The sequence below is a fragment of the Zeus faber genome (assembly GCF_960531495.2).
Source record: "Zeus faber genome assembly, chromosome: 18".
NCBI lineage: Eukaryota > Metazoa > Chordata > Actinopteri > Zeiformes > Zeidae > Zeus > Zeus faber.
Window position 1 is genome coordinate 22,970,282 of NC_137210.1, and position 16,782 is coordinate 22,987,063.

The 16,782-nt window shown below is 40.2% G+C and overlaps 1 protein-coding gene across 2 annotated transcripts in view; it reads left to right on the forward strand.

Annotated features, from left to right (window-relative positions):
* The window catches only part of LOC307244581 (uncharacterized protein), a 52,166-nt gene that overhangs the window by 27,649 nt on the left and 7,735 nt on the right, over positions 1-16,782 (forward strand). For both annotated transcript variants that reach the window (XR_013844650.1, XM_080019819.1), the window contains exons 8-44: positions 946-1,020; positions 1,546-1,590; positions 1,711-1,764; positions 2,913-2,966; positions 3,360-3,413; positions 3,592-3,645; positions 7,771-7,824; positions 8,004-8,048; positions 8,169-8,222; positions 8,313-8,357; positions 8,544-8,597; positions 9,614-9,712; positions 9,872-9,916; positions 10,033-10,131; positions 10,220-10,273; positions 10,400-10,507; positions 10,798-10,851; positions 10,956-11,054; positions 11,371-11,424; positions 11,586-11,684; positions 11,794-11,847; positions 11,970-12,023; positions 12,127-12,180; positions 12,309-12,362; positions 12,470-12,514; positions 12,636-12,734; positions 13,289-13,396; positions 13,499-13,552; positions 13,845-13,898; positions 14,152-14,205; positions 14,337-14,390; positions 14,690-14,797; positions 15,012-15,065; positions 15,264-15,317; positions 15,456-15,617; positions 16,084-16,191; positions 16,576-16,683. Coding sequence is in view for 1 of the 2 variants with exons in the window: in XM_080019819.1 (XP_079875945.1) it covers positions 946-1,020; positions 1,546-1,590; positions 1,711-1,764; positions 2,913-2,966; positions 3,360-3,413; positions 3,592-3,645; positions 7,771-7,824; positions 8,004-8,048; positions 8,169-8,222; positions 8,313-8,357; positions 8,544-8,597; positions 9,614-9,712; positions 9,872-9,916; positions 10,033-10,131; positions 10,220-10,273; positions 10,400-10,507; positions 10,798-10,851; positions 10,956-11,054; positions 11,371-11,424; positions 11,586-11,684; positions 11,794-11,847; positions 11,970-12,023; positions 12,127-12,180; positions 12,309-12,362; positions 12,470-12,514; positions 12,636-12,734; positions 13,289-13,396; positions 13,499-13,552; positions 13,845-13,898; positions 14,152-14,205; positions 14,337-14,390; positions 14,690-14,797; positions 15,012-15,065; positions 15,264-15,317; positions 15,456-15,617; positions 16,084-16,191; positions 16,576-16,683 (2,577 nt within the window). In the remaining variant the exon portion in view is untranslated. The remainder of the gene's footprint in view (positions 1-945; positions 1,021-1,545; positions 1,591-1,710; positions 1,765-2,912; positions 2,967-3,359; positions 3,414-3,591; positions 3,646-7,770; positions 7,825-8,003; positions 8,049-8,168; positions 8,223-8,312; positions 8,358-8,543; positions 8,598-9,613; positions 9,713-9,871; positions 9,917-10,032; positions 10,132-10,219; positions 10,274-10,399; positions 10,508-10,797; positions 10,852-10,955; positions 11,055-11,370; positions 11,425-11,585; positions 11,685-11,793; positions 11,848-11,969; positions 12,024-12,126; positions 12,181-12,308; positions 12,363-12,469; positions 12,515-12,635; positions 12,735-13,288; positions 13,397-13,498; positions 13,553-13,844; positions 13,899-14,151; positions 14,206-14,336; positions 14,391-14,689; positions 14,798-15,011; positions 15,066-15,263; positions 15,318-15,455; positions 15,618-16,083; positions 16,192-16,575; positions 16,684-16,782) is intronic.

A 16,782-nucleotide genomic window follows, 5' to 3' on the forward strand; every position in this document is an offset into this window, starting at 1 on the left:
TTTCACTCTATATCAGCATTGTTAAGAATGTGTACAAAGACTAAGCACCTCAGTACTTACTTGTAAAGCTGCTACGATGTACAAACTGAGTGAACGTATTGTAATTACTGGTGGAATGACAGGCAAGAGGACTCGACTAGCGCGACTGAGGGACAGGAACTTTGCTAAAAGAAAACAGTCTTTACTTGAACCAGATCGGTTCTGAGGTAGACAGTCAGCGGAGCAAACAATCAGACAGGGAGTAGAGCACACAGGTGGTCAGTAGATAGGGCAAATAATCCGGGCAGGTGAGGTCCAGAAAACAGAGCAGGGAAACAAAAATACCAGGAGACTGAGAAACTAGGGAATAACGCCCAAACGCTTGACACATGGTACAAAGACGTGCTGGCACAGAGAGGGGAACACACATACCAAATACACTGGGGAGGGAAGGGTAACAAAGAACAGGTGAAACTAATCGGAGCAGGGAAGACAGGCAGGAAACAACAAAACCAGGAGGTGAAGACAGACACTTGGGAGGAGGACGGGAGATCACACATAGCATATAAATGCAGCTACTGAAACCATTCACCAGCATTGATAGGACTTTGGAAATCAAGTGGCTCTTGTTGGTAGATACTGGGAGCAGATTTAAGTGGCACAACATACATCGGCCTTGTTACGCACATTTACAATACATACAATGGCCTGATGTTATAATGGAAGTTTATAATGTAATCCCATAATATTGCACCAAGCATAATGTAAAAGCCCCCTTATTATCATCAGCACAGGGATTTAACATCAGATCCTGTGTATTTGTGAATGTTAAGGAATTCAATTAAATACCAGTTAACTGTTCAGTATTTACTGTGTTATTGTTATGAATCCGTTAGTTTTAATTGATGAATTTTATAATAATAATAATAATAATAATAATAATAATAATGTGTGTTTTCTTTGCAGGGCCTTTTAGGGCAGATGGCTGGAGGGTTTGATGGGAAGTTAGCAGGCCAGTCAGCCATGATCTCTGGATCAAGAGTAAGTTAAATTAAATATAACCCCTCTAGTAAACGAGTATTGTACAGCTTTCAAACAAGCTGTCTTTTAGATCTGATGGAAAAAAGGAAACGGTCCATTCTTCATGAAGTAGTAACGAAGGAACTCATGAAGTCATGAAATGATTGGGTCTAATGGAAAAGTATTGAACCAGTGTTCGTTTAATTTGACCCTGCACAAAAAACAAAAATCAAAAAAAAAAATCAACTATTAATAACAGTATCTAAGCCAAGACATAAAGCTTTACATACAACATAAGGAGCCCCAGGCTCCAGGAGAAACAGTTTTCCAGCTCTGGACACACAGCATTCCTGGTTTTCAATTTGACTCTAATCCATCTTGTTTGTTTTGATGTGTAGGGTTGTGTTCAGTGCGTCACCGTGTTGCTTAAATGCCGCGGCTACATTTCAAGACCTTGATGATATTGACAAGGACGACAGGGATTACAATGTCTGGCTCATTAATCGTGTTCATAACTGGGTTTAATGCCATGTGTTTAATCTCAAGGGCGAGTCAGGAGTGAGAGGACCACCAGGGCCGAACGGGCAGCCTGTAAGTCCACCTATCCATGGACAGCAGACATGATTGTCCACCCCCAAAAATAAACTTGTTGTTTTTTCCCTTTGTCTTATCTTCCATTCCCTGATTTTCTCTCTTCCGCACGGCTTGCAGGGTCATTCTGGACCTCAAGGACCTCCTGGAGATGTGGGTGATCCAGGACAAATGGTATGACGGGCAGCCTTCTTCGTAAAACTGTAAAACTGTATGATCAGACTTTCTATTTATATGACTTTAATTCAGATGTCTTCAATTTAATTAATTAATACTGTTATGAGGTAGATGTTAAGATAAAGAGACACAAAACTTGACTGATCACCACACAAGGGAAAGAATGAACGTTCTCCAAGGTTTATGCTCTTCTAGAATGGCATTAACTCACTCTTTTTCGTGGAGCAACTGGTGCTGCATGCAAAGAAGCATTGCTAAATGGAAAAAATGTTTTTGTGTGTGTGTGTGCTTTTGCAGCATGTACACTGCGGTATAAACAGTACACAGTTCATTGGTATATCTAAATAGGAAATGTTAATGCTGTCGGTTATGCCTGACAGAACCTTAGATATGTGTATGAAATATGGTTACACATTCAAAGAAATAGGAGTCTATCATTGTAAGCCCTATATCATTTGTCATATTGTTATTATAATTATATAGTATATTGTTAATTTACTGTACATCTTCGTAGGATTTTTCACAAAACTATGGCCACTCAGAAGCATTTTACAATGGATGCATCTCGTTCACACACACAAACACAGCCAGGTAGACTGTACGAGCCACCTTGGATGGAGCCCTTAGGAACTGTGTCATATTTGAAAATTGTCGTTGATTTTTATTATTTTTAGTGTATATTGCCATTTAGACTTCTCAATTAGACTTTTTTTTCTAGGCTTATGTCATTGTTTTATTTAATTACAGTTTTACACTTATTGTCTATCAGTAGGTTATTGTAATAGCCAATATATATTTTTAATTATCTAATTATTTAGGTTTATTTCATTTTTAACTGTACATTCCCTATTTTTCTATATTTGAGTCAATCCTTAGCCTTACTGAATATTACCAATTATTTCAGGTAATCCTCAGGTTTATCGCATACAGTATTTTCTTTTTTTTTTTTTATTTGTAACTTACATGTTTTTTATTATTAGTGCCTTTTTTGATGGGAGCTGCTGTGACACTGCCATTTCATACCTATCTATCTATATTGCCACAATATAATTCCTTGTAAATATTGGAAATGTGGTGCCAACGTCTTAAATGTGGATATAGGAGTTTTATTGGCCTTTATTTTCCAAGCTGCTTCTGTGTTTCAGGGTTCAGGTGGCCAAAGGGGTCCCGAGGGCCCCCCAGGGAAACCAGGTGAAGATGTAAGTTAAATCTGGTCTGCCAGTATGTTCATTTATATGAGATATTACCTGATTTTACTTTATTGATATTAGACTTTATTTCAACTTTGTATTGGTTTTGGTCTTCCTGTGCATAGACCATATATTATGTACATTTTACATTTGACTATATCAGCTTTGTATTTTCATCTATTCGTGTATGTTTGACAATTTGTATTTTTATGTTTTTTTTTTATTCAATTGTAGTTATTTATATTTCAGACTTATGTATTAAATACTAATCGTCTGTAGAGAAACACAATCCTCACCACTTGTGTGTTTCTTCACAAACCTGTTGAGTTTTCCTCCAAATAACCACTAATGTGCATGCCCCTGCCCCCCCCCCCTCAAAAAAAAATTTAAAACTAAAAACAGGGAGAACCAGGAAAACCAGGAAACTCTGGAGAGATGGGATTCCCTGGTTCAATGGTAAGACTCTACCAAATTAATATTTCATCGACGCTATACACATAGTGGGATTAAACTTCTCCTTGATAGATTAAGCTACAGTAAATTCCATGTGAATTCTAGTCCATTGGTTTATATTTCACACAGCGTTTCAACTTTTTATGCACAGAAATGGGTGTTGATCTGATTTGTATTACAGGGACCCAGAGGATTTCCAGGGACACCAGGGCCACCAGGACTCAAAGGACATAGAGTGAGTTCCTGAATTTCCCTTATATTCTTATATCCAGTTAAATTCTCCAACGCTAAGATGATAATAATAATAATAATAATAATAATAATAATAATAATAATAATAATAATAAAATGTATTTGTACAGCACAATTCATATAGGAGATGTAACTAACAAATATCAGACATTAAAAATGTATGTAAATGTATGTTGCAATTTATGGACAATGGAGGAAAACAAAATAAAAACACACACTACACTCTTTAGCGTTTAAGTGAGCGGTATGACATCACACACATTACAATTCAATGCATTGGTCCAGATTTAGCTCCAGCTAATTTTCCCATGTCTGTGTTTTATAAAAGGTTTAAGTGCATTAAAATGACACCTTGGCTATTAATCAGACAAAATCCAGACACTAATGGCCATGTTTGTCTATCCTTAAGTAATAATTTCACTACAGATGTGAAACAGCTCAAATAAATGCAAATTAAATTTCAGTTAAAAGTTTATTTCAGTTGTTGTTGTATTGTTGTTAAGACACACTGACAAAATGTTGTCACACACATCCATGCAGGGTAACTTAATGCCATAATATAGTATAGTATATGCAGCACATATTGTAAAATATATAGTACTGTATATAGTATAGACAGTATATATTATATACAGTATATAGTGGTAAAGTATATAGTAGTAGTTTATGTGCAATACACTTAGTACTATCTGGTTCCTATTTATGATGATTTTTTATTTTTATTTGTATGTTTCTATATATTTGATATTGTTTATAGCGTGTACTTGATATGCTCTCTACCTTCTGCTGTCCCCTTTTTGCTGCTGGAACAATGTAAATTTCCCTGTTGTGGGACTTATAAAGGTTTATCTTCTCTTATCTTATCTTAGTTGGCCTGATCGTTCGGCCGATAAATTGGGCCGATATTCGAGCATTTTGAGATCGACCGACGCCTGCACTCACGAAGCCGATAAACAACAAATGTCTGCAGACTAGTGTTATCAAAAATATAGACTTTGCTAAACCTATCGGTTCTGAGCATCACCGTCATATCTATAGTGCGGAAAAAAAAGAAAAAAGAAATCAATATTTTCTGCACTATAGATATCACACGCACGCACGCACGCACGCGCGCGCGCGCGCGCACGCACGCACGCACGCACGCACGCACGCACGCACGCACGCACGCACGCACGCACGCACGCACACACACACACACACACACACACACACACACACACACACACACACACACACACACACACACACACACACACACACACACACACACACACACACACACACACCTCCTCTGCACTGTCTCATTCATTTGTTATGGTGTCAGCTCATTAACGATGGTGAGTGCAGAGCCTCCGCGACTGCTTTTGAAGGGGTGGTGTTTGGAAATACTTTGCATTTGTGCCATAATGTAAACCTAACTCAGGAGACTTGGACTGGATTTATTTTTTTCTCCTCCAGACAGCGCTGCGCATGCGTTCTGGTTCTCCTGTCTTTTCATTTTAGATCCATTAATTTTATGTGTTTCCTAACGTGTATGAAACAAAACTTCCAAACACAACTTGTGTGTCCCCACAGTCCCGAGCCGCGTCACGCACGTCTCCCCGTCGCCATGAGACTTCACTTTGTAAAAACTGGATGTTTTTGTGCAAATACTTTATTTGTAAATAATAAATCCTGCACTTCTGTAACAACGTAACGTAGATTCAATTTTCCGTCCATATTTTAATATGACGCATTTTCTTAATATTTATTTATTTTATCGTTATCGTATAGATAGCAGCATATAGTATACAGTATAGATAGCATATAGTATATATAGTGTATAGATAGTATATAGTATAGATAGCATAATGCATACATAGTATAGATATTATAAAGTATAAATAGCAGTGTATAGTATATAGTATAGCTAGAATAGATCATAGTATAGACATAGTATATACTAAAGTATATATACTAAATGTACACTATATAAACATCTATACAATCTTCCATCTATTCTATCTATACTATAAACTATCTACTATCATATACTTTCTAGACTACATACTATCTATACTTTATACTATCGATACTATATACTGCTATCTATACTATATGATATCTATAGTTTATACTGCTATCTATACTATATCCTGCGATCTATACCATATACTATCTATACTGCTCTCTAAACTATAAATTCTACTATAAACTACTACTATAAAATAACCACTATAAACCTCTTAAATCTTGAATATACTATCTATTCTATATATTGCTATCTATACGATACTATTTATACTACGATATCTATAGTATAGATGGTATATAGTATAGATATTATTAGATATATAGATATTATTATTATAGATATAATTACATTTCCCTGCATATATGTATGAAAGTATGTATATGTATGTGATGAATAAACCTCTTGAATCTTTAATCTTGAGATAGTAAATAGTATAGATAGTAAAGATAGTATAGCATATAGTATAGATAGTATACAGTATAGGTAGTATAGATAGTATATAGTAGAGATAGTATATGGTATAGAAAGTAGAGATAGTATATGGTATAGATAGTATGTTGTATAAATATTATAGATACTATAAAGTATAGATAGTATATAGTATAGGTAGTATATAGTAGAGATAGTAAAGTATAGTAGAGATAGTATATAGTATCGATAGTAGATAGTGTATAGTATAAATATTATATATTAGATATAGTATATATATCGTAGTTAGTATAGATAGTGTATAGTATATAAAGTATAGCTAGTATATGGTAGAGATAGGATATGGTATAGATAGTATATATATTATATTGTATATATTATAGATAGTATATGGTATAAATAGTAAATAGTAGAGATAGTATATAGTATAGATAGTAGATTTTATAGATAATATATAGTATACATAGTACTTAGTTTAGATAGTAGTATAGCATAACAGATAGTATATAGTATTGATAGTATATAGTTGATATAGCTTATAGTATAGATGGCATATAGTATAGATGGTATATAGTATAGATGGTATATAGTATAGATGGTATATAGTATAGATGGTATATAGTAAAGATGGTATATAGTATTGATAGCATATGGTAAATATAGTATAAAGTAAAGACAGTATAGATAAAAAATAGCGTATAGATAGTATATAGTTTGTTATATGTAGTATAGATAGTATATAGTATGGATAGTATAAATAGTATACATAGTAGAAAGACTGAGCAACACCACCAATGTACAACAAAGCATCCATGATCATCCAACAGCTACACCCACAAGCCCACTGATTTCCCTTTCACCGTTTTGTTTATTTGTCATCAGCTGAAACTAAATGGCTACTACGTTATATAATGGCGACATCTTCTCCCGCACCGTAATACAACGGTTGGGACGACACACAGTTCGACTCACCCACTCAGCTGAGAGTCGGCAGAGCTCATTCACAGCCATGAGCGTCTCCATGTTGAAGAGACGAGACTTTCCAGAGAGTTCGAGGAGGACGCTTCCGAGAGAAAAGCACTTCCGGTCTTCGCGTCTCCCGCCGTGAGAGGGAAGGCCGAACCGTTGCCGATTGACAGGCAACGCAGCCAATCAGCGTACAGCACCCATCCAATCCCTCTGTCTGATTGGTTAGACGCAAGACCACGTGTCGCACAGCGCCGAGGCCGATGCGGAAGTGCTTTGAACTGCAGTTCGGCTGATGGCCGCTGGGGGGCCCGCCCCGCCCCGGAATACGCGATTGAAAACGAGGCGACGGAAAAAGAAGAAAGTTACTAAAAAAAAATAGAGCCTTAAAGATTTTTATTATAGGCCTACGTACAATATACAACAATATACGGTTATAACGTTTAAAACATTAAACGATCACTTTTCTGAGGCACAAATGTCCAAGAAAGTAAAAAAAATAAAAATAAAATCGGATTGCGTCCACCTTCATATTAGATAATAAGAGTCCTCATCGTAATAATGGTGACCGTCTTTATCGTTAGTTATGTGTTTATTTGTTCGTGCACATCAACAGTGACACATTTCCGTGTTTTAAATTTAACCTGAGATCGAAGAACTTAATCGTTCTTTCTTTTTCTCGCTCTCTCTTATCTTCAGGGCCATGGGGGTCCACTGGGCCAAAAGGGTGAGAGAGGTGCCGTTGGATCCAAGGTAAAAAAAAACAAAAACATGTATATGATGAAAACTCTTTATTAACTTTTTATTGTCAAACGTATTTCGAAACAAAACATTGTGTTCCTTGTTTTATTATATCCCGGGGTGCATTTTCTAAATAATATTTAAGTGCCACCTTTGAACAATTAAACTGAACATGTTTTTGCGATTGATAGGGCGCGACAGGCCCCACTGGTTCGATGGGAGGGCCCGGACCCATGGTAAGACAATTTTATTGACTGCAGGTATTATGGTATTCATGTTTTTGAATTGCAGATCTGCAATTACGTAGTTTTACAACCGTAGGAGTGACCTTGATTGCGTGGCCTTTGCATATTTAGGGCCCTGCTGGGATGCCCGGCGAGAGGGGACGATCCGGACCCGGCGGCACACCGGTAGGGAGGAAAAACCCGTCGCACGTCCTCTTCACACCACTTGTCGTGACGTTTCTGTCTCACGATGAACCCTCTTTACCTCCTCTCTAGGGAATGCGTGGTCAGCAGGGTAACGTTGGCAAATCCGGTCCAATGGTGAGAGACGCATTTTACGACACTGGCACTACCACGTGGCTCCGGTCAAATAAATAGTGTTCTAACCTCGTACACATCTTGTGATAATGATAACCAAAAGAATACAAAATGGCACACAAAAATTATTATTAATTTATAAAAAAATTGGAAATCCGAATGAATGTAATTATACGTTGTGTGTTACAGGGCCCCCTGGGTCTCAGTGGACCACCCGGCTATCCTGGAACCCCAGGAATGAAGGTAGGTCTGCGCCTACACGCTGGACACCTTCCAAGGAGCCACCTGCTCACCTAGCCCTGCCTGGATACCTTGCCATGGCAGCACTTTTCACCAAATTAAAAACAAGAAAAGAAGTTTGGGAACCATAATGTATTCATAATACCAAACAAGACTTGTTGAAAAACAGACATTTCTCACTTTTATTAATTTTCTTTCAGTAAAACACCGTGAGTGAGTGAGTGAGTGGGTGGGTATGTGAGTGAGTGAGTGAGTGAGTGAGTGAGTGAACCCGCTAATGATAACGCTGTTCCATTGAATTCCATTGCTGTTGCCATTTTCATAATACCTCCATCTAGTGGTGGTATTAGGGGGGGGGGGGGGTCTCAAACTACAGGCCTGCCAGACAGTTTAATGTGGCCCGGTACATGGTGATAATATATTGATAAATCTGGCCCACAATATTTTTTCTCAAATCACAATGCTTAATTAATCCACACAAATGTACTTAAAGTTTTCAAAGTATAAAACAGAGTTAAATAGATCATAAGAGAGCTATTTCGAACAGGATTATGACGCAATTCACTAATGTGCAAGAAAGAAAAAAAAAAACCTTCAACGTTCTGGACCCCCCAGAAGAAGACAACCCGGCCAGTGTCCAGTGATTTTGCACCAGGCCGCCACACAGGTCCCCAGGCCACACAATGGAGAATATTGTGCTATCATTGTCTAATTACTTTATAAATAAATTATGTTTATTTAGAAAGATATATTGATTAATAAAATATGCAATGTGCGTTGTACCTTACCAATTTATGCTTAAAACATCTTTCTTCCCTTGATGATCAATAAGTCTCTCAAACCATCTCACCTATGCATTTCCTTGGACGTTCATTGAACATGGTTGATCACATCACTATAACCAGTTTGCTTTTAGTTATCATACTCATATTGAAATTCATTTTCTTTCTTTTTTTTTTATTTAAGGAAGGGAGAAAAGCCTTGATTTCTTGAATGAAGTTCATTATTGTCTTCCACAGGGTCAAGCCGGTCCCACAGGTGTCCGTGGTCCCGAGGGCCCCCAAGGACAGAGAGGAGAGACGGGACACCTGGGGAGGCCGGGACAACTTGGACTCCGAGTACGTCCTTAGCTTGAACTTTCCTTACACTCATTACATCACCCGTTGAGGCAGAGGCATCACACATGGCTTGTCTTGCCTTGGGGCATGTTAATGGGACTTCTTCAGTTAAGTTAGGTTTCTATTGTTGAATATAATGGGACACTTTTATTTTGAAAGGGACCGATGGGGACAGATGGAGGCCTCGGTACCAAAGGCCCAGTGGTATGTAAACACACTTATTAATCCAATCTAAACGACTACACAACATCCAAAGTACCCGTCAAGTGGCTGACAATGTTTTTCCTTTGACGATATAACATTGTTTTCGGTCCTTGCAGGGTAACGTGGGTCCACAAGGTGCCGGCGGCCATCTTGGACCCGCTGGACCTCCAGGCCCCCAGGGAAGCACTGGTCAGCCTGGCATCAAGGGACAACTGGTAGGCTGGCTTTTGGTTCACAAAATGCCCAATAATTATACATCTTTGATTTCCTGTAGATTCACAATTTGACATTCTTGCTATTCAGGGAGATGTTGGTGTTGGTGGATTCAAAGGCGAGGCTGGACCTAAAGGAGAGCTCGTAAGTGGCTCTCAAGACACAAAATACACGTTCATCTCTAAAAAAATAAAAGATTCACCTACATGTCATATTGCATTTTAACCAAGGTTTTTAATGTCCTTGTCGCTGGTTCTCTCCTGGTCGTAGGGTCCGTCGGGCTCCCAGGGAGGCCTTGGACCCCAGGGTGAGGAAGGGAAGCGTGGACCACGCGGAGACTCGGGTTCCCTCGGACCCCCAGGATCCACGGGAGAGAGGGTGAGTCGACCCCCCAACGCTTTCAATTCCGTAATATTCATAAGAGCTCTCAGGACGGGATCGTCTCAAAAATCACTTTAATTTCGATTTTGTATTGCATCTTTCTACTTGTAAACTTCACGTCCTAGAGGTAAATCGCTCTATTTGGATGGTTCCAGGACGGACCTTTTCTTGGTTCTCTCACTAATTCAATTTAGGTTTTGTTCCCTCCTTTTCTGTGATAAATAGGAGTTTGCAAGTTTCAATCAGCTTTGCTGAGCTCTAACAGTTATACGGTATCCGTTTTTCAGGGAGCTCCTGGAAACAGAGGATTCCCGGGCGCTGACGGATTGCCTGGACCCAAGGTACGCCACATATTGTTAACAAATGGTTTGTAACTGTAGATATATAGGGAATAGAAACACTTGTTCACTTGATTTGAGGTCATTCTTTTATTTTTTGTTTTAAGGGTGCTCTAGGAGACCGTGGAACCTCTGGTCCACCAGGTCCAAAAGGTTCCTTCGGAGATCTCGGCCGCTCTGGAGAGCCTGGTCTACCAGGTGCAAGGGTAACGCCAACCAGTCTCAACTATATTTTAATATTTTTTAATTATCTATTATCTATTATTATTATAATTATTATTATAAGTTATTATTATTTATTATAATTATTGTTGTTATTGTTTTTATTATTATTGTTGTTATTGTTGTTATTATAATTATTGTTCCTGTTATTATTATTATTATTATTATTACTATTATCATTATTATTATCTAATTATTATCTATTATCCTTCAATTACACTTTGACCACAATCATTACTTCTCTTTGCTGCTCTCTAGTTGTCCCCTCATTTCTGTAACCTCTCGTTCTTGATCTCAAAGGGTCTAACTGGAACTCCCGGAGTCCAAGGAGCCGAGGGAAAGCCAGGTCCTCTGGTAAGGTCACTCGTTCCGTCGCAACTTCAAATTGGGCAAACCGTGTGGTGAAAGACATCACAGTCACACTCACACTCATACACGCACACACACACACAAACACACACACACACGCTCACACAACACACACTTAACGAAGTCGCGACGTTCGTCTTGTTCAGGGTGCACCAGGTGAAGATGGCCGCCCAGGGCCTGCAGGATCCATTGGAAACAGGGGTCCCGCTGGAACCATGGGACTGCCGGGCCCCAAAGGCTTTAATGTGAGGATCTGGACTCAATTATAAGTTCTTAATTTCAGATATTTTGATTTATATTTCTGTCTCTAATAATAAAATAAAATACATACAAAAATCTCTTTCAAATCCAAAGGGCGATCCGGGAAAGACAGGCGAACAAGGATCGGCAGGAGTGGCAGGTCAAAGGGTAGGTGTTCATTGGGGATTTTGAAATTTAGAGGAAAAATAAACAAAGATCAGATGTAATAACCTTACGAGCCATAGTGAAAGAGAGGAAAAAGCTGAAAAGTTATTGTTTTTTTCCCGCAGGGTCCTCCTGGTAAAGATGGAGAAGTTGGCCCGGCTGGTCCACCAGGTCCATCGGTAAGGCTGCAGTTTGTTCTCCACAAACTCGATGAATTCCATGATGTGCCTTCATTGTTAAAGCTCCTTAGAAACCTCACGTAAATGTTATTTTCTCTCAAAGGGCGTGGCAGGAGAAAGAGGAGAGCAGGGTCCACCCGGTGTCAATGGATTCCAGGTGGGTTGTCATGTGTTTTTGGCTGGCGTGGGATGGAGATGAAGAGGCAACAGGGCCTAAATAGATGTGAATAATATTCATGCGGCAAAAGAGACACTCAATGCTGATTTCTGTGTTGGTGCTATTAGGGTCTGCCTGGAAACCAAGGACCCCCTGGTGAATCTGGAAAACCAGGTGACCTGGTAAGTCGAATGGAAGCCATAATTCCTAATTTCTACATACGCAGTCTATGTACCGAACTCTATGTTTGAATGGTATAAATAGTTGAAAACGCCATCTTCTTTTTCAGGGTATTCCTGGAGAGTTAGGAGCAATAGGTCAAATTGGACCACGGGTACGTTATTTAATATTATTCATGAAACCTCTGGTATGTGACTTACAGTTGAACTGGTCTACATCGAAACCAAACGGCTGTATATGAAAATAACAGATTTTTATTTTTGTTTTTCTTCCAGGGAGAGCGTGGAATTCCAGGGGAGAGAGGAGAGCTCGGTTCAACTGGTCTCCAAGGCCCCAAAGGGATCCCCGGTGCACCCGGTCCAGATGGTCCTAAGGTACCGCACTGTCACACACTTACATGAGAGACTGCTGGTGCAAGCAGTTCATACTGTGTCTGAATGTTTCATATGAGTGGACCACATGATTGTCCACGGAGGACATGGTTTCCATGGCAATCATCTCTAACGTGTAAAATCTTTCTTTATACACTCACAATTTTCATGTTAAATTTGAATCTTCTATCTTGTCAAAACGATGAGAGAAAACATTTTGGTTTAAATGACATAGTAAGTCATTATAATGTGATAAACATGCGCTTTTGGGGTTAATCAATACTATTAATGTCATTAAATTGGTCGAGGAACTACTGACAATCGTATTGATAATCTTCATTTGGTGACTGATAAAATGGTAAAATATAATAGCTGGGGTCCACTGAAAGGACATTCAAAGGGAGGATTCCAAAGTAATCAAGTTTAAGAGTCATTATGATTGATGGATAAAGGACTTTGGGGACCTTGGAGGTGGAAGTAAAGAATCATTTGAGCAAAACATTATTTTTATGGTCACCTGTTAAAAACCTGTGAACCTCCCCTGTTGCGCTCCTCAGGGAAGCCCCGGTCCCACTGGGGCTCTTGGGGATGCAGGTCCTCCAGGTCTCCAGGGGATGCCTGGAGAGAGGGGCATCTCGGGTCCTCCTGGGCCCAAGGGTGACAGGGTGAGTCCAAATCTCATCTCACCTCATCTCACGTCAGCCATCTTACCAAAGAAGACGGTGGAGTTGGACTTTAACATGAGGAACATCTGCTCTCGTCCCTAGGGAGCGATCGGTGAGAAAGGATCAGAAGGAACTCCCGGAAATGACGGTGCACGGGTACGCACAATTCCTCCTTCCTTATATCAATATCTTTCATTAAATAGGAATATATATTCGGTATTTTCTGGAGAAAGCTGGCCTCAAGTCAAACGAGTCGGATGCTATGAACCAGACTTCTAAAGGAAAATAATCTATATCTGATGGTGTGTCTGGCCAAGGAATGTGAGCTTGGAACTTGTCGCAGCGCGTCCTAAGAACCCCACGCTCATTCAACTCATTGTTACGGAAGAAGGATTTTACAGATATTCATAACAACCTTTTTTTTCCTTTTTTCTTTTTCTTTCTACAGGGAGCCCCGGGCCCTGTAGGCCCGCTGGGACCTGCCGGACCGAGCGGTGAAAAGGTAAAAAGGGTCTTTTTGGGGTCAAACGCTACACGCTGATTTCCCAAAATGCACACTATCCAGCTACACCGAAATGCTTTATGTTTTCTCTGTCCATTGCTATATAACATGATATTGCCTCCTAGCTTGTGATTATTAAGGCCAGTTATTGGCTTTAAATTACTTGCAAAGATATAAAAAAGACAATATTTTCGGAGGAAACCCAGTACAAATGAAACCTAAAGGAAATTGACAAAATATGACGTCTTTACAGGGAGAACCAGGACCCAAAGGACCGTCAGGGCCCCCCGGATCCAGAGGGGTGCCTGTAAGTACACTTTTATACAACATACTTTTAGGTTTTCACACTTCCACCCAATGTGAAATGTATATTCCAACTTAAAAAATGTATATAATTTGTATGTTTTAAACACGTATATTTTGCATTTTTTGCTGCAGGGAGCGCGAGGTGACCCTGGCCCCATCGGTGCTGTTGGATTTTCTGGACCACCTGTAAGTTCTTGTTCAACTAAGGCCTGACACCGTCGTTTGTCACATATTTAAATATTATCAACATTTCATGTCGGCTATTCATTTAATTCGGAATGAGAATCAATCCCAGATTTTGGAAAAATCTATCTCACGCATATTATGACTCATACAGGTTTAGGAGATGATGTTGAATCACTAGATGACGAAAATACCATCAATGATGATTCATGCATTTTTTTTTCCTGTAAAATGGAAATAAGGATGGTCATTTTGGGCTATTGTACTAATAATACCACTTATACTTATACCACCTATAACAGGGTCCCGATGGCCAACCTGGAGTGAAGGGCGAGCTCGGGGAGCCAGGTCAGAAGGGAGACGCTGGGTCACCAGGACCCCAGGGCCTGGCTGGTGCCCATGGTCCTCCAGTGAGTTGAACTTGGTTCTTAAATGATGCTTTCATTGATTAATATCGATATTTATTTTCTCCAAAAAAAAAGAAAGATTAGAATTGAAAAACATTGACACTGCTGCTGCCACAAATATAACTATCAAAATCTTGTAGATTTAAAAGTGGAAGGGAACCTGAGGATTTCCCATTGATGTTTGCGAGGAAGCCTGATGATTGATTTGTTTTCTTAGGGACCAGTTGGTGTTGCTGGACTCAAGGGTGGAAGAGGAACCCAGGGCGCCCCAGTAAGACTTTATATCTCCACAATGAATTGTCACGTCATTGATAAAAGTTTCATTTTGAAATATTACAACATTTCATAAGCATTTAACTGGGGGCTACGCCACCCTGATGGAACTTTGTGGTCCTTGTGTGGCTGTGTTGTGGTCAAATTACATTTGAAAAACCTAGCCTCAGTTGCCCGTGTTCTGCTTGTGTTCCAGGGCCCGACTGGTTTCCCAGGATCCGCAGGAAGGGTTGGACCCCCTGGCTCCACGGTAAGTCCAGACTGTGACGCTGTGAAAATGAGAGAACATGACAATTATCGTATCACCAGTAACCTTACGGGGTCGTTCAAAAACGGAAACAACATCACGTGCAACTATCGCACAACTAAAATCCTTCATTTCTGCCAGGGCCCCATCGGAGAGGCCGGGCCCCTGGGACCTCCTGGCAAAGAAGGCCCTGCTGGTCTTCGTGGAGACAACGGCTCCCCAGGCAGACAAGGAGAGAGAGGTCCATCAGGACCTCCAGGAAGCGCTGGAGACAAAGGGGACTCCGGAGAAGATGGACCCACGGTAAACTGGGAAGAGGACGACATTTTAATTGAGCGTATTTCATTTAGAGCGGCAGAATAATCAACAAGCGTTAAATTCTTCAACGAGTCTCATTGAGAATATTGGAGGTTGAAGGAATTGCACTTGCTCTGTTAAAAAAAACAGAAAACTGCTCCAGAAAGTCTGCAGCAAAACTCAAACGTCCTCTTGGTGTTGATGTGTTTATACGTTTTTTTCATCGTGATTTTGTGGAGAAAAAATAGTCAACCATTTCCATTTTTAAATTTCAAACCAATTAAACATATTTAAGAGCTTAGTTCATCCATTTCCGACAGTTCACTATTTTCAGAAGTTCTTCATCTCAGGCTCATTCCGCACCCGCTTTGTCCTGTTGTCCATAAAGGCCGGTCAAGCTTTCAAAATAATGGGAAACAAAGGTGTTTGATGATTTATTTAAGGAATCGTCATGTTCTTATCTCCGTTATAGGGCCCCGATGGCCCCCCAGGTCCAGCTGGAACCACAGGACAGAGAGGCACCGTGGGTCTTCCAGGTCAGAGAGGAGAGCGTGGGATGGGAGGTCTCCCAGGACCAGCGGTACGGCCATCACTTTTCCTCCATCCATCCTTCCTCCATCAATCATATCTCTATCCTCCCCAATCCTATCTCAATCCGTCCTCCATCCTATCTCCACCCCCGCAATCCTATCTCCGTCCTTCCTCTATCCTCCATCCATCATATCTCCATCCTCCCCAATCCTATCTCTAGCAGTCCTCCATCCTATATCCATCCTCCCCAGTCCTATCTCCATCCTTCCTCCATCCTCCATCCATAATATCTCCATCCTCCTTAATCCAATCTCCGTCTGTCCTCCATCCCATCTCCGTCCTCCATCCATCCTATCTCCATCTGTGCTGTTTCACAACTAATATGGAGAGAGTTGAATCGCAGTTTTGAGGAAGCCATCTTTCTTCTTCTCAGGGTCCGCCCGGAAAGCAGGGTGCAGCAGGAACCCCTGGAGATAAAGGTCCTCCTGGTCCGGTCGGTTCTCCGGGTCTGAACGGACCCCGTGGAGATCCTGGTCCCGATGTACGTAGACGCCTTGTTCCACCTCGTTCGTGGGTCGTGTCCGTGGAACACGGCTGCCCTTGTTATGAAGAGGTCTAAACTATATTTTGCTATTCCCCA